The sequence below is a fragment of the Mauremys reevesii genome, linkage group 11, assembly GCF_016161935.1.
Source record: "Mauremys reevesii isolate NIE-2019 linkage group 11, ASM1616193v1, whole genome shotgun sequence".
Lineage (NCBI taxonomy): Eukaryota > Metazoa > Chordata > Testudines > Geoemydidae > Mauremys > Mauremys reevesii.
In genome coordinates this window covers 66,035,996-66,061,807 of record NC_052633.1, presented here as the reverse complement: position 1 = coordinate 66,061,807, position 25,812 = coordinate 66,035,996, and the positions used below count along the sequence as shown (strand labels likewise).

Below are 25,812 nucleotides of genomic sequence, written 5' to 3'. Positions count from 1 at the left end.
TCTACGGTAGAGATCTACATACACCACGCATCAATCTCACTGTGCACTGCAAACAAAGAGCCAACAGCTGACACACCCTAGAAGCAGTTACTAGCATTATGGATAACGTTTCTGGTGGGCTTTCCTCTAGCTGGAAAACAGTCACTGAACACACGAGTTAGGCTGTTTTGTCAAAGCAATGCCTTTTTATCAGCATCAAGAACCTGTAAGATGTCTATGGTAACCTGGGAACTGAGTTATTGTCTTAGTACAGTAACTAATGGATCCCTTTTGGATTACTGATTGTGACATATAGTAGTTAAAACAGAAATTGGGAGAATAAATACATACTCTCTGCCTACTAACAGCCTGCACATCTATACACCTGTCTAACAATGCTGGGATGTCATTTCCAGAGAAAGCAACGCACATACATGCTAGTCCCAATTGCACTTAAGTGTGGAAGCTTTGATATAAATTCACAACACGCCCATACACATAATGCAAGATCTCTCTATGAATAAGTGGAAAATAGAGTTCTCTGCTTTCTTTGGATTCCAGATACTCACTTCTGCCTGAAAAGAGATTTGTAGATACTAAACCCATAATTAAGGGCAGCAATCCAGTCTGCACTGTGAGATGGTAACAAACAGCCTTCACTCTGAATGAACACAGTATGGTCTTACCAAGTTTAAAGCCAGACAAAACTTTTTTTTTTCTTACTATAATTTAGCAAGCTGTCAGTGGCCATGGGAAATGCTAAATGTTTTTTCTCGATGATTTAATTGCACAGTTCTATCTTCACTTAAGACTGTCTGGTGGCAAATGGTGCTAACAGAGGAAGTGTGCTATGTCAGTAATAAAAATGCTGTTTCTTGTTATCTGTACAGTTCCACTGCTAGTGCCACTTGCTAGTGCTGGCAAATTACATTTTATACATAATACGGAATTATGTATTTTGTAAGGTTGTTGATTTATAAAAAAGGAAATTAAATTTAAAAACCTATGTTGATGCATCATTAGAATGTGAGGATTTGAATGAACTAGACTTAAGGAATCCCAAATGTTAAGGGCCCCACAACGTTTACTCTGACATATTGCATTCACTGTATACATTATGTGCATTTACAAGAGAGTAAATGGTTCTGAGAGAGCCTTAACAGCTGAGTTTCCTATCTTTTATTCATACAATTCTCCATCTGACTAGTGCATTAATATAGATTTAAGACTCACAGCAGCTGGGACTGTGTGCAGTACAAGTTCAAAGCAATACAACAGTGCCAGACAACAACGGTTTAAAAGAAAAAAAGTCAAAGAATTAATTGAAATACTAAAATATAAACTGATGTGTCTTGTTTCTCTAGCTGAACAGTTCAGAATAAATATTTATAGACATACAGAGTTCAAGATAAATTTTATGGGCTTGCAACCCCCTCTTTAATGCTTTCAAAATCAAGATTTCTCTGATCTTGGTAAGAGCAACACACACACTCGTATGTTAGCTCAGAAATAACTATGTTGGTTTGAGTTGTGGAGAAAAGTGCTCGCTCAGCATGTGTTTTCAATAAAGCCCCACTTACACTGAGGTCACCAGCTTACCAACTGAGCGATTCGAGCAAACCCAACAAAATGTTTTCCAACAAACCTATAATTATGTAATAATCTCCCAACTTGTGTCATGGACGTATCTTTGTGTTCTTTTGTCCATTACCAGGTCCAGCAGGCAAGGGGAACTAGAATAGCTTTTATAGTAAGATATTAAGGGCCTCATTCACATTGAAGAGTTGATTTCAGGGATATTCACCTCTGCTTGGAAGGGTCACTCCTTTCAAACAACAGAGTAGCAGAAATCTAATTGAGTGGAATGATGGGTTTATGGTTAAGATAGTGGATTGGGAGTCAGAAGATAGAGCCAGACGTGTACCCAGAAGCCTCCTGCTGCAAAACAAGCCCAAGAAAGAAACCAACAGAACTCCACTGGCCATCACCTACAGTCCTGAGCTAAAACCTCTCCAACGCATCATCAGTGATCTACAACTCATCCTCGACAATGATCCCTTGCTTTCACAGGCCTTGGGAGGCAGGCCAGTCCTCGTCCACAGACAACCCACCAACCTTAAGCATATTCTTACCAGCAACCACACACCGCACCATAGTAACTCTAACTCAGGAACCAATCCATGCAACAAACCTCGATGCCAACTCTGCCCACATATTTATACCAGCAACACCATCACAGGACGTAACCAGATCAGCCACATCATCACCGGTTCATTCACCTGCACGTCCACCAATGTAATATATGCCATCATGTGCCAGGAATGCCCCTCTGCTATGTACATCGGCCAAACTGGACAATCCCTATGTAAAAGGATAAATGGACACAAGTCAGATATTAGGAATGGCAATATACAAAAACCTGTAGGAGAACACTTCAATCTCCCTGGACACACAATAGCAGATTTAAAGGTGGCCATCCTGCAGCAAAAAAACTTCAGGACCAGACTTCAAAGAGAAACTGCTGAACTTCAGTTCATTTGCAAATTTGACACTGTCAGCTCAGGATTAAACAAAGACTGTGAATGGCTAGCCAACTACAAAAGCAGTTTCTCCTCCCTTGGTGTTCACACTTCTGCTGCTAAAGGAGGGCCTCATCCTCCCTGATTGAACTAACCTCGTTATCTCCAGACTGATTCTTGTCTGCATATTTATACCTGCCTCTGGAAATTTCCACTACAAGCGTCTGACGAAGTGGGTATTCACCAACAAAAGCTTACGCTCCAATACATCTGTTAGTCTATAAGGTGCCACAGGACTCTGTCGCTTTTTACAGACCCAGACTAACATGGCTACCCCTCTGATAGAAGATAGATCAGTTCCCAGCTCAGCCACACACTTTCTATGTGACCTTTGGCAAGACATTTAATCTTTCTGTACCTCAGTTCCTCATCTGTCAAATGGGGGTAATGAGAATACCCTTCACCCTCCCTTAGTCTGTCCTGTCTATTTAGACTGCAAGATCACTGGAGCCTCTTACTATGTGTGCATACACTTCCTCGCAAAATGGGACCCAAACGCAACTGGGCACTTTAAACCGACCATAAAATAAATAAAAATCAAAGACATTCATCACAGTCCTTTGATCTCTTCTTTTAAGATCTTTCTTCTTCTAGTTTGTTCTGTTTGAATGTACACACACTTGAGAAATTTATATTTGCCTTCTTCTATAAACTGCTAAGATATGCTTTTGTGATTAAACAACAGAACTCTACAAAGACAAGAACCTGGCTTCACTATATTGAACTCTTATATAACAAGTCTCAACAAAAGTTCAGTTTTCCCTGATCTAAAGAAAGTTTGATCTCTGGATACGTTCTAGAAATATAATTTAATTAGTGGAGCTTCTTGTTTGAGGACCAGGGAAATACTATGTAAATGAGTCAGAAGTGAATGAAGTATTCAAATGCTATGATGATGGGAAGGTATAGAAGCTTAGACTGATAGATTATTCCATTGCTGTCATGCCTACAAAAACTTGATAACAGTTAGGCTGTTAGCATACAAAGACCACTGTCCATCAGGCTGACCAATATTGTGTCACTGTTTCTTTATACTCCCCCATCCGTCTGTGACCCCCATGATCACTTATCTTATACTTAGACTGTAAGTTCTCTGGGGCAGGAACCATCTTTTTATTCTTTGTTTGTATAGCACAATACAGTCCTTGTCCTGGTCCTGGACTAGGACTCCTAGGTGCTGGGGCAAAACAAAAAAAGAGAGTTTACTTTGAAAGTTAATAAAACTCTAGCAAACGGAGGACAGCATGAGCTCGCAGATAGGACATTGGCTGAACCAGGAATAAATCCCAGATCTGAATTCGTCCACTGACCTGTTGTATGATCTTGAGCGAGTCACTATTCCTCTCTGTGCTTATTTCCCCTTCCACAGTTTGTCTGTCTTGTCTATCTAGATTGTAAAACAGGGAGGGACTCTCTAATTATGTGTTTATAAAAGTGCATAGCACAATGGGGCCTTATCTCATTTAAGGCCCCTAGATGTGAATTAATACAAATAATAAATAAGTGCACCAAATTATACGTTTGCCTGTGTGTTACCAACACAGAAAGATTGCTGATGTCTTGTGACTGAGGTTTTTGGTCAAATTTAAGACCGTGCTGCAAACCTAGAGGAAAATTTCCTTTTTACTGGCAGGGATTAGCTTGGTCCAACTGTAATAGCACAGGACTGGATGAAAGGAGTTCTGCATCTGTTCCCTTCTTTATCATGGAGTAGCTACACGATCTGTTTTAATTAGGCTTAATGTTTGTAAACTATTCTGATATTCAGATGTAAGGTATATGTACATTAAGTTTTAGCATATGACGTGACCTTTTACTAGTATTCTAATAGTTCAGCTCCAATTATTTCTCAATCTGAATTGCCATGAAATGGAAAGTGTTATAAAAAGGCATATAGAATTTAAAAAACCCTCAAACAAAAGCAAAGAAGCCAAAGGAAATACTGGTAGAAGGATACTAGTCCATCCTCACCTCACCTCCTTCTGTCTAGGTCTCACAGAAGTCTGCACAGATGATAGAGACACGCAAAGATGACATTAGTTGGAATTCACACTATATTAAGGTTTCCTCATTCCTCTTGAGCATCAAAGTATTTCCAAAAGACAAAGATTGTTTTGTTCAGTCTGGCTGCAGGTTCACAGCAGTGCACTGACTTACAGTGAATGAAGACTATCTTCCCCACTGCAAAGACTAGAAACCGATGCATTTTTAAAATGGAACATTTCTAAGCACTCTCTCTTTCACGCAGATGGTGAATTTTCCTATTTTTACTTTAAAAAAGAAAAAGAAAATATTTCCCTACAGGTGTTGTGAGGATAAAGACAATGCTCATATATTACAGTAAGGAGGGACATAAGTACTACAGCCAGACACACCTTCATCAAGACTCTCTACTGGCTTCATGTCTCTTTTCATGCCAGTACATTCACATCCAGTCTAGGGTCAAAGTAGCAGAATAAGTGATGCTTTGCATCTGCTGGAAATAGATCTGATAGGTTCACATTACTTGGAGCTCCTAAATTATCCATTTGATACACCTTCACAAGCCATGCAGCGTATAAGGTCTTACCAATTTTCATGTTTTAATCAAACTCCACCCTTAAATCAAACTGTGATAAAGCAGCTTTCCCAAGTAAATAGAAGCAGGCATCTCCTGGAGTATCCTCTGGGGTACAGGGAACCTAGGTATACAGCACAGCAGGCTTCCATATGCAATAGCTGGTCCAGTGAAATACAGCTGTAGACTCATGTGTCTCACCATAGATTATATAGCTCAAAATGGTTGAGTTTTAGGTGTCTGGCACATCTGTAACATTTTTCTTCCCTTAAATAAACAGGTTTTCACTTCTCGTTCCCTCTCTGAAATGGTCCCATGCTTCATTTTTTGCAACACTATAACCACTGCTTTCACAATGCACATTCTAAGCAGCACAGCTCTTCTCCACAAGCCTCTGCATGGAAATAGAGGGCAGCTGAGCTTTCACTGTTTTCCATCCCAAGGTTCCTCCCAGTCTATGTGGGGAGAAGGGCCTTCTCCATTCAGGTGCCCCATTTATGAAACACACACCTTGAGGAGGGTGTCTATGACAGTTTCTCTCTGGCTCAGAGTAAGGGCCTTTCCAGTCATGTCCACCCACCTTTGCTTATTCTTGTCTTCTTTCCCACTAGCTTGTTGTCCCCTTGTACTGCTGCTGATTTGCCCAACTGCTTTGATGCTGGTCCCTCCAACTATGGGCCCAGTTTGGTTTGTCTTTGTTTCATCACATACAGCCTCTCACATATACTACTGTGAGAGAAGAGCTTTAAACTAGTTAAACGGGAGGCAAAGAAAAGGGTTCTCCCCCCATCTCCTACGCCATCCCCTCCTCTCCTTCAGCAACAGTGGTCTGCACCTTACATTGCATGACACACTCAAATAATGAGGAAGGTAGATTACGTATAGCAGATTGTAACTCATCCAGCAAAGCCAACAATTATATTGAGTCACAGAGGATTTCTGCAACACATCCAGCAAAGCCAACAATTATACTGAGTCACAGAGGATTTCTGCAACACATGTTACATCAGTGTTTTTACTTTATGGCTTCAACACCTTAACACAGGAATCTGTTCATAGAGGGAAACAGGAAATACTGAAGCTGAGCTAGTGAACTTTAGCCAGTGGGTCTAGCAAGCCTCACTCAGAACACACACACACACACAGCAGCAGCAGAACCATCCACCCCAATTATCTAGAAAGCTGTTGCCTCTCACAGAATTAACATAATGGTGGAAAGGCAACCTGACTTCCTTTGTTGAAGGGCTGAGTTCTGTATTATTCACATATTTAATGTATGCATATTACATACCAAGGTGTCCAGATGTCCCAAGTCAAAAAGTAAGATGCTCGGTTTCTCACAGCAGGTTTTCAAAATCCATGCTACATCTATGCTCAAATAACATGTCAAGAGCAGAAACTGTCAGCTTTGGAGTGTCTCTGGTGCCAAAGCGAGCATGGACTGAACAAAATGATAATGAGTAATGACGTCTTGTGATCATAAACATTCTACATATATATGAAAAAAGGATAACGGTCAAAATCCAGCAGGAGCTTGAAATAGAACCAAATATTGGACCATCAAGAGCCTTGCTAAAGACCAGTATCATAACTAGCAACCTCACACTAGCTCCCTTCACACAACAAGATGTATATTTTTGTCATCTTTTCCTTTTTGGACCATTCAAACTATAATTCAATAAATTGCTGTTTAACTTCCAGGCAAGGGCTGCAGAAATGAGCAGTCATGATTTACGGTGATAAGTCAGTCAACAGCAACAGAAAGTACAAAAAGGATTCTTTAACCAGCTTTCCAGGATCAGAAATAATTTTGTGAAGTAGGAGTAGATAATGCTGATTAAGTCTCCTTGAATTTTTATTGTCTAGTTTTCCACATGATTTTAAATTGTTGAGATGGAAACAGCAGCATCTGAAATAACTGGAAGCACATTAAAAAAAATAGGAGTTCAAGACCCGGCAAATGCAGCCATTTTGGCTTGTGCTAAAACAATATTGGTATGGATGGACGCTGCATATCAAGGGTGGCTCAAAGCAGAAGGAAACTCTCTAACTCAGTGTTTCTCAAACTGGGGTCACCGCTTGTGTAGGGAAAGCCCCTGGTGGGCCAGGCCGGTTTGTTTACCTGCCCTGTCCGCATGTCTGGCCGATCGCGGCTCCCAGTGGCCGCAGTTCGCTGCTCCAGGCCAATGGGAGCCGCTGGAAGCGGCGCGGGCCGAGGGAGACAGGGTAGGAGAGAAGAGGTTAGGAGAGGCTCTTGCTTGCCTTGCTCATTTGACAGCCTCTGCTCAATCACTCTGGACTCAGTGATGCTTCCAGAAATGCTGATTCAGCACAAAAAGCACACTTGGGACTGCCAGGGCCAGTCCTAGACCAAATGGCACCCCAGGTGAGGAGCATCTGCGGCGCCCCTCCTCCCTCCCTTTGTTAAACTTCTGAATATCTTATTTTTATTGCATTTGCAGCCCATTTCACGACTTTGATGCATCATTTGCATGCATGATTTATCCCTGCTGTTTAAGATGATAAATTTGCACCCTAGAATCTGTAAATCTCTATTTATTCATGCCATATACAAGCAAATAAAAATTGTTTCCTCTAAGCTTATAGAAACTTTTTAATTTTAATAACTGAAATGTACTAACATCAAGAAATGGAACTGTGCACCAACACTGGGTGTTCTAGTATTAAATAGTGTTACAGTAAGTGACAGCCTTAGAATGTTAACCCTATTTCTTTAGTTTGAAAGGCCGCTTTTCTCACCTTTGCTCTTACAAACCGAAGCACAGTGTCAGAGAGATTCAAACACTGGCCAATAGCATTTTCAAGTGCTAAAATAGGCAATGGGGTCATATTGGTGTCTTGCTTGTGGTTCTAGTCCAATGCTGTTGGAGCACTGCAGCTGTGTGCTGAGCACCCACCACAAACCCCATCAGCTCCCCTCATCCCCCCCTGTCCAGCGCCTCCCACCCACTGGTGGTCACCGCCAATCAGTGCTTCCCCCTCCCTCCCCACATCTCCTGCAATCAGCTGTTTCGCGGCGTGCAGAAGGCTGCAGGCGGAAGGGGAGAGGAGCAAGGGCACAGCACGCAGGGGGTGGGGAGCAGATCAAGGCAGGATGACGTGGGGTGGGGGCAGGGGAAAAGGGGTGGGTCGGGTTGGGTCAGGAAGAGGCAGAGCAGAAGCAGGGCCTTGGACCTGGGACAGAGTCAGGAGTTGAGAACACCCCAACACATTAGAAAGTCAGCACCTGTGTATTGTTGCATAGATAGGGGTTTGATAGATCTCCCTAGCATCTCATTAAAATGTCTTATTAGTCGCTACTTATACTATTCAAGTCTTAAAACACAGTACAATTACACAATAAAACAAGGTTCACAATACTGCAGCCTGAGCTCTCACTTCACTTCATTCTTATATCTCACTGACTGACGGCAATGCTCCACCCCTTATATATGTGTGAGGGCATGGCTGACAACAACATTCTAGGAGATTAAAGGAAAACTTAGTTCTCAGAAAGTCTGGAAGGTTCCACGAGATTTTACAAAGGTCCAGAACATTCCAGAGGTTAGTGAAAAATGAATCCACGTACAGAATACCTGAAACATTTTACTTCAAACAATCTCTTTTCCCTTTTGTCACCAACAACAAAGATAGCATCCCAAGCCCATTACCCGACAAGCCTGGCAATTCAGGTGGTTGCCTGGGTCACCTGCCTCTAAATCCTGCCCTAGGGACTGCAGCATTGGTTGGATAGAGAGAGGTCCTAAAAAACATATTATCAATATAGGTTGGATTTAACATTCATCTGGCAACTGCCTTGGATTAAAATAAACCACCAAACCCCATCTGGGCAATGCTTTATCCAAGGGAAAAAAATCCTTCCTGACCCCCAATACAATCATAGAATCATAGAACCTCAGGGTTGGAAGGGACCAGGAGAGGGGGGGGCTCCAGCCCCCCCAGCGACAAGCACGCCGCGGGGGGCGGCGCACTTGCAGGGGGCGGGCGATTGGGGTGGGGACCTGCAGCTCGCAGTCACGCGGGAGGTCACCGGAGCGGGAGGGACGGGACTGCCCGCAGCGTGACGACGCGGAGCGGGCGCTCCGCCGGTTGCAGTGGACCCTCGGCGGCGCAGGCGCCACAGTTCCGGGTTCCCTGTGGTCGGCGGCTGCCTCCGCGCAGGCATGACTGCGGCCGCTCAAACCCGCGCCGCCGCCGACGCGCCCGCCGCCCGCTAGCCGCAGCCCGCCGAGCCGAGCGACCCCCACCAGTCAAGCAGTCAAGCCCGCGTCCGCCGCTGCGGCCGGGCTGCGGGCTCCTGGGGCGCGCGGAATATGCGGAATATGTAATATAGGAGTCGCCATCCAGTGCAATCAGTTCGTGCTCTGTAGCACATTTGGCTATACCTCCCATGCAGAGCTATGGTATAAGTATTATTGAGGTTCACAAAAATTAATGATAGTTGATATTACCTTTTAAAAAAAAGGTAGTACAACCAAAGCATTGCTCAGTTAACTGTCCACAGCAGTGAAATGCAGAGTTTAATATTACCCAAACTACAGTGGTGTTTCTTTTTTCTTGGTTGTAAACTGACAGTTCTTCAATTTCATTGAGAAATTAATTGCTTCATTTCATATTATATGACACCCACTGAAATTTCTTTCAGTAAAGAAGGAGAAATATTCATCAGAAATTTTTGGTGTACTCCATCTGTTATTCAAATTGAGCAAAATTATGAGTGTGCAGTAAGCTTTGTAAATCATAGAGTTATCAACTGAGTGTGTCTGTTGTGGGTTACCCTGGTTTAAAAAAAAACAACCAAAACCTGCAGTTCTCTACCCTAATGGTCCAAAACCCTGCAGCTTAAAATAGGGAGGGAAAGATCAAGAGAATGTGGTTTAGTGGTTATAGACTAGTCAAGATTCATGGGTTCTATTCTTGGCTTTGCCATTACGTTGGTGTGTCAGCTTTGTCAAGTAACTTAACCTCTCTGTGCCTTAGAATATGTCTTCACTGTTGAGTTAACTAAGATTATCAGGACCCGGGGTTTACCTAGTTGGGGCATGAGTAGCCACTCAAGAAAGCCCTGCTCAAGTTACTGTCTCTCACTGGTGCTGCGCTCCCGCATCTGTGTTACTAGGACTTCTGGGGGCCATATCCCCTGGTTCTTTGTGATGCATTAAGTTGAGCTGCTCTGTGGTTCTTTCCCAGTGAATTGTGGGAGAACTTGTCTGTCCTTCAAGCTCTCAGTGGGAACTGTAAGAAGGCATTAGTGGACTATGGGCCCTTGAGTGATTTTGCCTACATCCTCACTGCAAAGAGGTTGGGTTACCAGCCCAAGTGAAAGCAGCACCTGAGATTTAGCCTATACCCCAGGACAGGCCAGCTACGCAGGGTTGAAAACACCATTAAACTCAGGTGAAGACATACTTACTCTTCCGATTTCAGCTGGGTGGAGAAAGGCAATTCCATTTCTCAGGGAATTTGGATATTCCAAAATTGGTTTTGTTCCAATTATTCATAATGGAAAAAAAATGAAATTCTCCTAAAAAAACTGGGACAGTCTGCCTGGTAAACTGCCCTGGAGTTGTAAAGCCCAGGAAAGTCCTGTGTTTTCCAGCAGTCCCTCATGTGGGCTGCCAAGGAGCAAGTCAGGTGAGTTGGCAGGAATTCAGGCCTGGGTTCCAAGGGGTTCTCTCTGAAATGGTTCAATTTTGACAAATTGCCAAATTTTGAAGAAAAATGTTTAATCAAATTTTTCCTGAGCAGCTCCAATAGTGATACACACTTAGTGATCTCCTGGGAGCGTAGCATGAGTTAATTCATTAATATTTCTCTAGAGCTGAATTCTGTTGATGGAAGACGCTAGACTAGGGATATATTACACTATTACTATACTGTTACACTACAGTGTTCTGAACCATTACAATGTAATATCTCAGTTTCTTTTTTTCCCCAATATAAAGGAATGTTCTCAACTAGGAATAGGGCAAAAGATAATTTAATTTTGGGTGTTGTGTCAACATCGCTAGCCTACTAAAATGTTTAGCTCTCAGTTTTGTAATGAAAATAGTCTGCACAGCTGCATAAAATGAAATGTAGGGTCATTTGCTTCAGGTCAAGTAGTGGAAGGGGTTGCTATGTTCTGAAAGCAACTGGTATGGGTTCCTGTTTGGACCCTGAATTTACCAGATTTTAGTCAGCAACACCTAGATACCACTGATTGGCAGTTTATAGATTCTTATTTCAGTTTTAAGCCCAGAAGGGACTTCTACGGTAACCTTATCAAATCTCCTGTGTAACACAGGCCACAGCAATCCACCTAGTAATTTCTACAGTGAAGAGAATTATTTGTCACTGCTATGCAAGTGAACACTATCAAACCCAATAACACTTAGCTGAACTACAGCATATCTTTTAGAAAGAATTGTGATCTTGATTTAACAATGTGAAGTGGTAATGGGATTTCCTACTTCCTTTGGTAAACTGTTCCAATGATTAACTGAATAAATATGCTTATATATAAAATCAGATCCTTGTAACATTTTGGCTTAGGCCTTTTTAAAAATAACTATGCCAACAGAGTGAGTGTCTGTTATATAGCCCAGAGAAAAGTTCTATAGAAAAGTACTATTCATATGCCACCTAATGCATTCATTTCCCATGTGGAAAACTGAGATGAATATTCAGATACATGTGAATTTTCCAGTTTTCACAAAAATTCAGAGGGAAAATACCCAAAAAAACCAACCCAACTTTCTTTTAAGGACAACATCTGTTCCTTTCTAACTTCATGTTTCCTAGACTTATGAGCTACTTTCTTTTTTCAACTTTTGGACTTTCATTCTTAACTTTCATTTTGTGTAACTTACTTTACATACTGTCATACCTGAAAACATGTGGAAAAGAAAAACAATGGGTTTGATTCTTGGGATCTCTCATATATACTCATTAAGAGAATTTAAGATAATCACAATATGAAATTGATATCCTGTCTTGGAGTCTCAAAATGTTTGTTCTTTTCTGATAAGATAAAGTCCATTGCAGTAGAACTCTTAAAAAAATAATTTAAAATGGCTAGACAGGAGATTTTCTTTAAATGTATGTCTAGTTTAATATTTATATTGTGTGATGAAGCACAGTATCAGTAATGATTCATCATAACAGCTATAGCCTATTTTTCCTAGGGTAGAAAAACTGAAGTATGTTCAGCAGTTTGACTGTCTAGTAGCAAATACTGTCCTTCTGAGCCCTTGGAATGTCAGAGTAACAGAAAGAGCAACATTGCACTAACCAACTAAAGATGTACACATATGGTATGAAGTATGCAGATTGCTATCTCAAAGACTATGGCTATTAAGCAGCAGTGTGCAGTGCTCCAACAGCATTGGACTAGAACTACAAGCAAGACACCAATATGACCCGATTGGTTTATAAACAATAATAAAATTGAATCAAATGTAAAGGTCACTGACCACATTAGGTTATAAACAATGGATCAGGCAGACAGGAACATGTTGACTTAAAGCAATGATTTAATTGACTAAAAATTAAACGGAGCCCAGCTTCTTTGCACAAGTTAATGAAGAGAACCTGTGGTCTATTATTTCCCACTCTGGACTACTATACATAGATCAAAAAAAGTATGCAATTTCATATCTCAACTTCTGGTGTCCCACTGCTTCCTGCAGCTCCCATTGGCCAGGAATGGCAAACCAATGGCCTCTGGGAGCCGTGGGGGGCCACGCCTACAGACGGTCAACGTCAGCAAAATGTCTCGCGGCCTGCAATCAGATTACCCTGATGGGCCACAGGTTGCCCACCACTGTCCCTCGTTAAGGATGCGAGTCCTTATTGCTATTGATTGGAATGTTTTATTCAAGATATAAGAAAAGGAATCTTTAGATTTGACTCTGTTGGCATTTAATCCTGAAATGCAGTGGTGCATTGTGGGTAGTAATGAGGTCCTTTTGCTCTAAAATACAGATATACCAGCTTTTTTATTAAAAAAAAAATGAGGACCGCAGCCTGCAAATAAAAACAGTCACTGATCTCCAATGTATGCATCACTGCAGTCAAACAGAATTATCTGTAACCATCAAGGCTTGCAGGGGAAAATTAACACAAATTGCCAATTGCCAAATGAAGACTTAAAATAGCAAAGGAAGTAAAATTTGCCAAATATTGGGCTCCAACCATGATTTCTGTGTATTGTTAGTTTTTATTACAGTCCTGCGTAAAAGACCCAGTCAGGATTGGGACCCCATTGTCAGGACCGGCTCCAAGTTTTTTGCCCCCCCAAGCAAAAAAATTTTCTTGTGCCCCCCTGGTCCCACCCCAACTCTGCCCCATTCCAATCCCTTCCCCAAATCCCTGGCCCCACCTCCTCCCCCGGGCGCGCCACATTTCCCCTTCTATCCCTCCCTCCCTCCAGAAGTGGAGCAGCGGCACACTTGGTGGAGGAGGTGGAGGTGAGCTGGGGGGAGCGGTTCTTCTGCCCCCCGCCCCCGGTTACTTCCTGCAGCACTCCCCCCCCACTTCGCCTGCTCCCCTGAGTGCACCACCGCCGCTCCGCTTCTCCCCCCTCCCTCCCAGGCTTGCCGCAAAACAGCTGATTTGCACGACAAGCCTAGGAGGGAGGGGAGAGAAGCGGAGCGGCGATGCTCTCGGGGGAGCAGGCGGCAGTGGAGCAGAAGTGAGCTGGGGGGGGGGAAGGTTCCTCTGCGCCCCCCTAAGGGTTTTTGCACCCCAAGCAAAAAAAAAAAAGGGGGAGACTGAGTGCCGCCCCTTGGAAAGTGTCGCCCCAAGCACATGCTTGGAGCACTGGTGCCTAGAGCTGGCCCTGCCCATCGTGCTTGGTGCTGTTCAAACTCAGCGTAAAGAAACTCCTGGCTCCACAGAGTTTGCGTCTGAAACAAGATGCCAAAACAATAGGAAGGAAAAGGAGCGGGAGTATAAACAAAGCAATAAGAAGAAGAACAAGCCTTTGCATAGGTCAGCTCCTCACAGGTCAGAGGGGGTCAAATGGGTTTTTGTTAGTTTTGAATTAAGATGTACACTAGGGCTGACTGAAAAATGTCCATGTAAACTGTTTTTTTTGACAGAAAATACATTTTTGATTAAACAAAAATCCAAAAACTAATTTCTGGTTTTCAGTTTTGCTGCAAAAAGTCAACGTTTTCCAAAAACAATGTTTTTTGTTTTTGTCAAAAAGTTTTCTTCAGGAAAATTTTTTTTTCCAACCAGCTCTCATTTAAACAACAAATAAGATAAATATTAGGCAGCCCCTACTGGCCCCCTACTTAAAGTTAAAATTTAATAGCAATGAATCATCTAAAACCTTCCAACTACTGTTTTTGTTAACAGTAGGTTGATACCTCCTGCTTCTCCGCTATACTCCGCTCCTTGCACTATCAAATATGTACACTTCAAAGATTAGGATTCTAGTTAATTTCACTATACAGCTGTCAGCACGCAACCAAAGGAGGACAAAAACAGGCAGGGTAGAAGAGGGGAGAGAAAAGAGTGACAGCTCCAGAAGTGAGAAAAGAAAAGGAGATAACTGGGTTATGAGAGAGAGAAAGAGAGATTATCGTGACAGAGTCAGAAGATAATACAGATTCAAGTAGAGACAATATAGAAAGTACAAAGGAAAATGGTTTTTTTGTACAAATCTCGGAGGCTTTTCTCCCCTCTTTTATCTCTCCAGATCTCTGTCCTTTTGGGATAAACAAATGATATATTAATTGGGCTTTATTTTGAAAATATTGCTTTGCTTTCAGATTAATACATAGTTATGGCAGGTGGTAATGTTACCCGTAGGTTTTCAAGTTCTTTGCCTTAGAGAATATGAGCAGCTTTTGACCCTTGGGAAGACTTGCTGTGTTAGTTTTGAGTTAAAAGTAAGGTTTTGTGCAGAAGCAGTTTTGGGAGAGAAGGAACTGTGCCAGCAATGGGAGAGCATGTTTTCTGCCTTGGGCTCTAATTAGAGACAATTTTGGGGGCAGAGATGAAGTGATTTATGCTGGGCTAAGACGCCTGGAAGATGGGATTGCCCAAAGTTTACCCTTAGTGCATAGTAAGATAGCAACAATGTTTTATCCTCCACTGACATGGGTAAGGTCTCTGATACCAGCTATCACTTGACAAGGGGTGACTTCATGTCAGAATGAGGGTCAACAAGATATTTAACTGGATTCTTACGTTTTTCAACCCAACCTTCAGTGAGATGACAGGAGAGAGCAGTGAAATGAAAAGACCCCCTATCGCCCCACTATGTACATCTTACCTTCCCCTCAAATCTGGCCGTGCCTCCCAGCAGCACTCGGATATTCCTAGGAGGAAGAATGAATGCTGGTGCTTCTGTTGGGACAGAGGGGCTGAGAGATGAGTGCTCCAGCGTCACAGAGGTTTTGGAAATACTAGTCGATGATGCCAGTTTCACATCCCCCATGGTTAGAGCTTTGAAAGAGAAAGAGAAACAAGTAGTAAAATGTTGACTTGTTACTATTATTTATATAACAGTAGCAACTAGGGGCCACTAAGATCAGGGCTTGGTTGTGTCATATGCACACACAGTAAGAGACAATCCCTGCCCCAAAGAGCCTTCAGCCTTAAGTGACAAGTATTATTCCCATCTTACAGATGGGGAACTGAGGCCCTAAAAGTTTAAGTGAGTTGCCTAAGATCATACAGTAAATCAGTGAGAGCCTTGAACTTCATGCAGATCTCCCAAGTCCCAGCCCATAAGCACACCCTTCTCAGCTGTGTCTTTAACTGTAATAGTGCACTTAAAGTTGTTTTTAACAAGACGACTCCTTGGTTTTCCTGGCATAGAATACACTGACAATCAATAGGCTGTAAAAGCAGAGCCAATGTTGAACAAATACATGTGACATAAAGAGTTCTGTTTCCAATGGATTTAAGTTAGATGTGAATACTGAAAGTCTGATTTTTCATATCATGGTTTCAAGATCTTAAGAAATATCTGCAAATCTCCCTCCACAGAAACACACTGCAGATACACAAGGGATATTTATTTTGCAAACATTCCAAACCCCCAATTTCCAACAGGAAAAGTAAAGGCTTTCTACATGCATGAGGAAAAGCAAGGAGATCAACGCTAGAGAGGTAACTACATCAGATTTAAAAATGCCATTTCAATTGCAAAGTCCCATTATGGATAACCGTCCCATCAGAGACAGCTCACCGTGGAATGTCTATGTACATCACACTGCCGATGTATTACAGCAGCACCTAGAAGTTCCAACAAATATCAGGGCCCCATTATGTTGAACACTGTACGCACCCACAGGAAAACATAGTCCCTGCCCCAAAACACTTATGATATAGACAGACAAGATGGACAAAGGACAGGAGGGGGAAATGACTAAGGTCACACTGCAGATCAGTGGCAGAGTCATGAATAGAACTCAGGTCTTATAAGTCCCAGTTCAGTGCCCCATCCATTAACCCATGCTACTTCAGTTTCTGATATCAGTTATAACAGATATAAATACATAATTAGGCAATAAAGGTTTAACTTAAATAGGCAGAAACTGTGCAAATTTAGAGCTGCATTGTTCAGATGCAGAGGACATGCCATCTCAAAAGGTGCTACGGAAAAAACCAAACCACCCAGGGATTGCCCACAACCATAGAGGAAGTGGGGAAGGGCCAACGTTACAGCTCCATTTCTCCCATGTCAGGCATGCTATGGGCAGCAGTCTGCACCCTCTCAGGTTGCATGCTCCCCCAACACATTAGGGAGCCTTCCAAAGCTCCCCATGGGAAGGTGCAGCACAAGACCATGTTCCGTTGCATGTCTAAGTGGCCAAGTGTTACAGAGGCATCAGCATGAAAGCTGGTCAATTTAAAACAAAAGTGTCGTTGCAGGTTCTGCGTCTACCCCTCCAATTTTTGTGGTTTTAGAATTACGTTTTCCTCTTTTATTTAACACGGACGCTATACAAAATGCTGTTCAGTGCACTAACTAAGCCTGGTGAGGAAAAAAAGAAAATATATTTCTCTCTAGACACTTTCTGCTACCCCACCTTAAGAGTTACTCAATAATGATAGGTAAAAAATCATCCAGACAGAAGAGAGATTTGGACGATGCCTGTCTCCACTTAATGTGGTTTTCCTGTCCAGTGCAGACAGGAATTAACTGTACTGTAAACAGTTTTGCGATAGCACGCTTTAAGATGGGGGTGGAAAAGAGGAAGAATCTAGAGTATAATTTGCCAAGACTATTTGCAACCCAGTGTACGCTCTTTAGGGAAAACATGTTGACACCCAATACCTTTAGCAAGAACAGAATTTAAACCTTGCTCTAATACAAATACAGATAGGGGGTCTGTAGCCATAGTCGTTTTCACCCTACTACCCAAACATATCCATAAAGCTCCTACTCCTTGTCCACCCTCATCCCCAGATGGGACAGCTTCCTAGCATTGCAAAGCAAGGTGGGATTGACATTCATTGGGTCATGCTCTGAAACTTGTGGGGGTGTGTAAGAGTAGGGCAGAGATTCTCAAACTGAGGGTCGGGACCCCTCGGGGGGTTCCAAGGTTATTATATGGGGGTCACAAGCTGTCAGCCTCCACCACAAACCCTTCTTTGCCACCCACATTTATAATGGTGTTAAATACATAAAGTGTTTTTAATTTATAAGGAGGGGGTCACACTCAGAGGCTTGCTATGTGAAAGGGGTCACTAGTACAAAAAAGTTTGAGAACTACTGGTGTAGGGGGAGAGGGATGATGCTAGGGACAATCAGGATTCCGAAACTTTACAACTATTTGCTGGAAAAAGCTTCTAGAAATTTTTGTTAAGTAAATGTATGCTGCAAAAGCAAAATCCTAAAACAAGTTGGACAGGTTTGCTCCCTATAATGATTAATGGGGAAGCTGGGTCATTGACCAGTACCTACGTGTTGGTCAACCAACTGTCCCAGGAATTTACAAGAAATAATTTGGAGAAAATTATCTCTGCAACCTCAATTTTTAAATCTGAAATTATCAATACAAAGTGAATCATTAAATTCATGCTATATTATAGTTAAGAGCTGATATTAGATGACTGTTGATTAGACAGAGCAAGGAATAAACAAGCACTGTGGACTATTTTTAACCAAACCAAAAAGAATAGGAACTCCCCCCGCCATTCATGTTCACAAAAGATAACTGGCCCTTGAAGTAGATTCTCCCAGAACTCAAGGGGACATTTGTTTGGGACCTCTGCTAAGAATGAAGCAGAACAATCCCACCTGTAGTATCCCTCCACTATCCACTGTACCGCTCCCTAAAAATCCCCAACCTCCTTCTAAATAAAGGGATTAAGAATGGTATTTTCAAAAGCACTTAAATGAGTTGGAACACAACTGTCACTGTCTTTCAATAGGTTTTATGCTCCTAAATCGTTTAAGTGTTTCTGAAAATCCCATCCTAGAGAACTATATTTTATAGAGCACAGTTGTCATGCAAGGTGCTCTACAAAGGGAAAAGCCCCTGCCCTAGAGAACTAATCATCTAAAGTTGTCAAAAACAGACTAAGAGCAGGGCTGGTGCAACCATTTAGGCAAACTAGGCAGCCACCTAGGGCGCCTAGTGGTTGAGGGTGCCTAAAAGCCCGCTCAGGCGAGGAGGTGGAGTGGAGGTGAGCTGGGGCAGGGGGAGCGGGGAGGGCCGCCCGCAGTAATGGGGGGGCACACAGATGAACCACTCCCCGCCCCAGATCACCTCCACTCTGCCTCCTCCGCTGAGCACACTGCCCCTGCTTTAAGTCTCCTCCAACTGGCGCCGCAAGCCTGGGAGGGGAGGCGAATTAGAGCAGCGCCAGCATGCTCAGCGGAGGAGGCGGAGCCAAGGTGAGCTGGGGTGGGCTCCCCAGACGGGGTTAGCTGCCGCGGGGGGGGGTGTCGGGCTTCCCGGAGGGGGCTGGGTTAGCTGCCGCGGGGGGGGGCAGGGTTAGCTGGGGGGAGGGGTGGTGCAAGGTGGACGTTTCACCTGGGGCACGAAACTTCCTTGCACCAGCCCTAACTAAGGGTACGTCTACACTACGGGACTATTCCGAATTTGCATAAACCGGTTTTGTAAAACAGATTTTATAAAATCCACTAAACACATTAAATCGGTGGTGTGCATCCATGGTCCGAGGCTAGCGTCGATTTCTGAGCGTTGCACTGTGGGTAGCTATCCCGTAGCTATCCCATAGTTCCTGCAGCCTCCCGCCCTTGGCATTTCCGGGTTGAGATCCCAGTGCCTGATGGGGCAAAAATCATTGTCGCTGGTGGTTCTGGGTACAGCCTCACCCCTCCCTCCCTGAGCAGCAGACAAGTGAACTGTGCAGACGCCATAGCACAGCAAGCACAGCAAGCATGGACCCAGCGCAGCGCCATACCGCAATCGGGGATGTTTTAAACACCTCAGTCTATGGTGAACCAGGACCTTGAATCCGAGGCGAGGAGGAGGCGGATACGGCAGCGCGCGATGACAGTGATGAGGGGAGATCCTGATGGTAATGGGGCAGATTCTATCCATTGAACGCCGATTTTGGGGAAACAAGCACTGACTGGTGGGACCGCATTGTGTTGCAGGTGTGGGACGATTCCCAGTGGCTTAGAATCTTTCGCATGCGTAAGTGCTCTTTCATGTATCTTTGTGACTTGCTTGCACCTGCCCTGAAACGCCTTAATACCATGTTGAGAGTAGCCCTCACAGTTGCAACACCAGACAGCTACCGGTCAGTCGGGAATCAATTTGGAGTTGGAAAATCTACTGTGGGGCTGCTGTGATGCAAGTAGCCAAAGCAATCACTAAGCTGCTGCTACGAAGGTTGTGACTGCAGGCCATAGTGGATGGCTTTGCTGCACTGGGATTCCCTAACTGTGGGGGCGATAGATGGAACCCATATCCCTATCTTGGCACCGCAGCTCAGGGCATTTCAATGGTGCTGCAAGCACTGGTAGATCACAAGGGACGTTCACAAACATCCACGTGGGATGGCCAGGAGGATTCATGGCGCTCGCGTATTCAAGCACTACTCTGTTTAACAGACCAGAAAATAACAGTTGGGGATGTTGAAATGCCTGTCGCTATCCTGGGGGACCCAGCCTACCCCTTGATGCCATGGCTCATGAAGCCATACACAGGCAGCCTGGACAGTGGTCAGGATCTGTTCAATTACAGGCTGAGCAAGTGCAGAATGGTGGTGGAATGTGCATTTGGCCGTTTAAAGGCACGCTGGCGCACATTACTGACTCGCTCAGACCTCAGCCAAACCAATGTCCCCTATGTTATTACTGCTTGCTGTATTCTCCACAATCTCTGTGGAGGCTGAGGCAAATCACCTGGCCGCTGATTACGCGCAGCCAGACACCAGGGAGATTAGAAGAGCACACCAGCTTCATCAATGGCCAGGGTACAGTGTGACTGCTGTGTTTGTTGATGAACACCCAACCCCCTTGATTGACTCAGTCCCTGTAAGCAACTCCCCCTCCCCCTTCGAGTACAGCTTACTTATGCAAATAAAGTCACTCTCATTTAAAAAGCATGAATTCTTTATTGATTCATTATAAAAAGAGGGAGAGAAGTAAGGGTGTGGTTTGGGAGGAGGATAGGAGGGATGGAGACGGCCATTAAAAAAAAAATTCAGAGTAACGACATCCTTCTGGTTGGGCTGTCCACGGGGTGGGCCTCCCCACGCTTCTTACATCTGGGTGAGGAGGATGTGGAACATGGTGAGGGTTGAGGGTGGTTATACAGGGGCTGCAGCGGCACTCTGTGATCCTGCTGCCGTTCCTGAAGCTCCACAAGACGCCGGAGCATGTCAGTTTGATCACGCAGCAGCCCCAGAGTTGCATCCCGCCACCGCTGATCTTCCTGCTGCCACCGCTCATTTTCCTGCCGGTCTTCCTGCCGCCACCTCTCATCTCGGTTGTCCCTCCTGTCCTCACGTTCATCCCTCCTGTCCTCACGTTCACTGGCCTCTTTCCTGTAATTTGAAACCACGTCCTTCCACTCATTCAGATGAGCTCTTTCATTGCGTGTAACTTCCATAATATCCGAGAACATCTCATCTTTCTTTTCCTCCGCCTTATCTGTGCTAGCCTTTGGGATGGAGGAGGGATGGTTGAAAAATTTGCAGCTGCATGAGGGAGATAAATATTTAGAAAGATACATTTTACAGAACAATGGTTATACTCTTTCACAGTGAACATCACTATTCACCTAGCACATGTGATTTCCCAACAAGGTCGCATTTTTCATCTTAATAGTGAGTGCTTGCAGCTCTGGAGTTACAGATCTCACAGACACAGGTCCAGGCATCAGAATTCAGCTTGCATGCGGCCATGGTAAGCCACTGTCTCAGTGATTTACCCCTCCCCCCCAACGCATGGCTAATACCACGCTAGCTCCTGCTAATCAACAACCTTCCCCCCCACCCACTGCGTGTCTGGTAGCTTGGGAAGATCGGTGACCAAACACAAAAGATCATCGGCATTTCACTCCTCCTCCCCGCCCCGCTCGTGCAGGAAAGTGGTTTTTTTAAGCTGCTGCATTCCACGAACCCAGTAGAAAAATGGCCACCCCCCCTTACTTAAATTCCTGATTTTTAACCAGGTTATCCTGAACGATATCACTTTGCTGAGGATAACAGAACAAGATAAAGAGCGGATGCTTCTTGAAAGCCAGCAGTCACCGGGACCATACGCTGCTATGCTTTGCCACGCAATGATACCTGATTACTTGCTACATGCATGGCATGGTAAAGTGTCCTACCATGGTTGCCCAGAAACCTTCTGCAAAGGCTTCTGGAGTACCTACAGGAGCGCTTCATCGAGATGTCCCTGGAGGATTTCCTCTCAATCCCGGACATGTTAACAAACTCTTCTAAGTAACTATACTGTATGCATCCCAAGTCCTCAGGGCAAATCAATCATTAAAAAAGGCTTGCTTAAAAAACAATGTTTGCTATTTGCAAAGGTACACTCACCAGAGCTCCCTTCCATGGCGTCATTGTCTGGGATAGTGGCTTGTGAGGGCTGGGAGGACGGTAATTCCGTCAGGGTGATAAAAGCTCCTGGCTGCTGGGGCTCACGGAGTGCTGTGTGCTCTCTGCTAGGTCTTCCTCCTCTTCTTCATCTTCATCTTCCCGTCTGCATAATCCTCAGCCATGGCAGAGATTACAACCCCACCTCGGAATCCACGATCAGGGGTGGGGTACTTGTCAGCGCCCCCTAAAATTGCATGCAGCTCAGCATGGACCTTCCGTTTGCTTCTTTGGTTTTTTGGTAGCCTTGTCTGAGCTCCTTAACTTTCACTCTGCACTGCACTGAGTCCCTGCTGTGGCCTTTATCCGTCATAGCCTTAGAAATCCTTTCAAATACTTTTTCATTTAGTTCTGTTAGCACTGAATCCTCTCCCCAGATAGCGATCAGATCCAGTACCTCCCGTGTAGTCCATGCTGGGGCTCTTTACGATTCTCAGGAGACTGCGTTGTTAACTGTGCTGATGAGCTGTGCGTGGTCACCTGTGCTGATGAGATCTCCACGCTGGGAAGCAGGAAATGAATTTCAAAAGTTTTTCCTGTCTACCTGGCCAGTGCATCCGAGTTCAGAATGCTGTCCAGAGCGGTCACTGGTGCACCTAATCCGATATGGTAATACCGATACTAGCGTTTACTCTCTCTGAGGGGAGAGTAGAAACCAGTTTAAAGAGCCATTAAAATCGATATAAGGTGCCTCCTAGTGTGGACGGTTGTGGCGTTAAATCGGTTTTACGCTCCTAAAACCGATTTAAACGCCTAGTGTAGACCAGGCTTAAGAGATGTGTATGATTGATACCTGCACTGTTAATTCCAGAGAGTTTTTATATGGAGGCAGAGATTGGGGAGGCATGCAGGAGCATTGCGCCCCCAAACTGTATTCCGGGTCCAGCGTGGGCAGTAGGAGGCTCATGCTGGTCACAGAGCGCCCTTTCTACACTGGGGCTGCAGCCGCCGTGGTCATTTCGCTGGGGAAAGGGACATGGTTTGCAGAGAAAAGGGGATGGAAGACGGCAGCCGCGGGAGCTTTTATCGTAGTGCTCCAGAGCCATTTACACACACACACACACACACAGAGCAGTGATGCGCGCTGGATCTGCCAGTCGCAGCCCAGTCCCCTCAGTGCATGGTGGGAAGAGAGGGCAGCTCAGACTCCAGGGGCTCCCTCCTCCAGCTGGGTGCTCCTGCTCCCCCACATCTCCAAGTGCCACTTGGGGTGCAGCCAGGCAAATTCCTTGGGGGGTGGGGAGCTCCAAAGGTGCATGAAACTTCCCCAGGCATGTGACCATCAGGGAAGTACAATGACCACTGTGGCCACATGAAGAAGACCCTCCCCCCAAAATCACAGCCTCTCAGATTACGGAAAGGAGGTATTAATAATGGGCCACCCTCACCCTAGGGCAAGTGCCTCCCCACTGAGGGTGTTTCACTGGTTTTCTCCTCTTGTGAATTCTGGGTAGAGTTTAATCTAAATTTATATACATGTAGCAAACCAAAGTGAGGTGGTTGTTTTTTTTCCAGTAGCAGTTTGATCACCTCTGTGAACATTATGTTTCTTCTTGCGATAAATACTGCATTACCTGGGTTCTGAAGTTTGGGAGGAACCAACATGCAATGAAAGAAAGACAAATGTATATGCGGAGCATGCACGCAACCAGCTGAAGCATAGCTGAGTTTGGGGAGGAAAAAAAAAAAAGAATCATATCAAAGTGACATTCCAGCAAGAGTTGCATGTAAAAGGCAGTGATCGAACATTGAATTTTCTGTTACGTGCTTCCTATCTCACGTAGCACACCACACCACACCACACAGCATGATGTTTTTGTACAATACACACTCAACAATCCTGGGTCAGAAAAGGCGCAATCACTTTTAAGTCAGAGTTGAACAATGTAGTTCAACTTACTCCTGGTCTTTCATGGTATATGTGTGTGTGAGAAGCACCCCAGATTTTATTCTGTCCCCCATTATTATTTATATTTGTACTACAGTAGCATTTAGAGGCTCACTGAGACTGGAGCCCTCGTCTGTGGGGCACTGTACAAGGCCTCACCAAATCAAAGTCCTTGCTCCAAAGGACAATCTAAACAAACAAGATAGATAAAGTACATATTATTACACCCACCTCAGAGATGTGGAATTGAGGGGGGTTGACTGACACGTCCAAGGTCACCCAGGAAGCTTGGGGTAGAGCTGGGAATTGAGCCCAGCTTTACTGCATCCCAGTCCACAGGCTTGTTGCTGATGCTATCTTTTACCTCATGGGAAAGGCCCGCTAGGTATGCACAAAGGACAATCTTTTCACCGAGGCGAGGTGGGTGAGGTAATATCTTTTACTGGATCAGCTTCTGTTGGTGACAGACAAGCTTCTGAGCTACACAGAGCTTGTCTTCTTCAGGTCTGTGGAAGATACTTTCCCAGACCTAAAGAAGAGCTCTGTATAAACTCACAAGCCTGTCTCAAAACCGTTGAACTATCCTGTTTTGACATTTTCCAAATGAAAAGACTTTTTGGGTTCAAAATGATTTGTCTCTAAATGAAAGTTATAGTAAAAAAACAAAAAGAAAAAAAGGGTTAAAATCTAAACAGATTTTTGAAAAGATCAAAATTAAGCATTTCAATTGATCCAATCTGAATTTTTTTTTTCAGATTTTTGGTTTACCTTTGGGGGGCGTGATTTGGGATAGGAAAATTGTTTCCCACCCAGCTCTAAGGCTCAGTACTGTTGAAAGTCCCACCCTTATTATTATATATAATATTTTATCAAAACAAACATTTATTTATATACTTCAATAATAGCCTAAATATTTGGGAGCCTTCACAAACCCACAATATACTTGGGCCATTAGGTGTCTGGCCCAGCTGCTCACACTGTTTCTACAGCACTGGAAATTACTGTTGTCAGAATATCAAGCGAATACGTAGAGACCTGTCTATTTCTAGACAATGCTTCTGTAGCTCTAAAACTAGGGAGCCGTGACTCATAGTTACCACTAAACAGAACTGAGCACTTTCATGTATCTGGTAAACATGTCAAATAATTAAATTAAAACAAAAACAAAGGGTGATTAAACAATAAACATAAGCCATATTGTGATCTCAAGTAAATTGTAATTTAAGTACCACTGATAAATCAGTAAATTCAAAAGTCAGAGCTATACTTACTAAGACCTCTACTCCCCCAAATACAGAAGTTAAACTCTGCCTATGTTTGTATAGTCTATTCAGAATTATTTGTTGGCGTGCAAGCTAAATTAAAAGGATTATAGAGTGAAATATAAAAGCAAGGGTCAGTGGCTAATGCTGGAAGAATAGACTGAAGAAATGAGTCTTGAGAGAGATAGGAAGGAGGCAGCACATGCAATCACACTATCTAGGATAAACATTGAAAAGGCCCTAAGTCCTCCTGCTTACAAGCTACAATGCTTCAGAACTCAGCAGTTGTGGTTAGGAGGAAATGTCCCTCAAGCTACCAATTAGGTTCAGTGCCTGCCTAAGTTAGATGAAGGGAGTTAAACCAAAATCTCCCTTGATTTTGGCAATTATAAAAGATACCAGACAGCACAGATGATTGATACATTCTGGTTTGGCTGTTCTTATGTTTGTCTATACATATGTGAAAATACTATAAAAGAAAACCATGCGACTTCT

The 25,812-nt window shown here is 43.9% G+C and overlaps 1 protein-coding gene across 6 annotated transcripts in view; it reads right to left on the bottom strand.

The window, feature by feature from the left end:
• Positions 1-25,812, bottom strand: part of MYLK (myosin light chain kinase) — a 326,396-nt gene that overhangs the window by 198,908 nt on the left and 101,676 nt on the right. For all 6 annotated transcript variants that reach the window (XM_039495244.1, XM_039495239.1, XM_039495241.1 and 3 more), the window contains one exon: positions 15,404-15,576. In XM_039495244.1, coding sequence (XP_039351178.1) covers positions 15,404-15,576 — 173 coding nt within the window. The remainder of the gene's footprint in view (positions 1-15,403; positions 15,577-25,812) is intronic.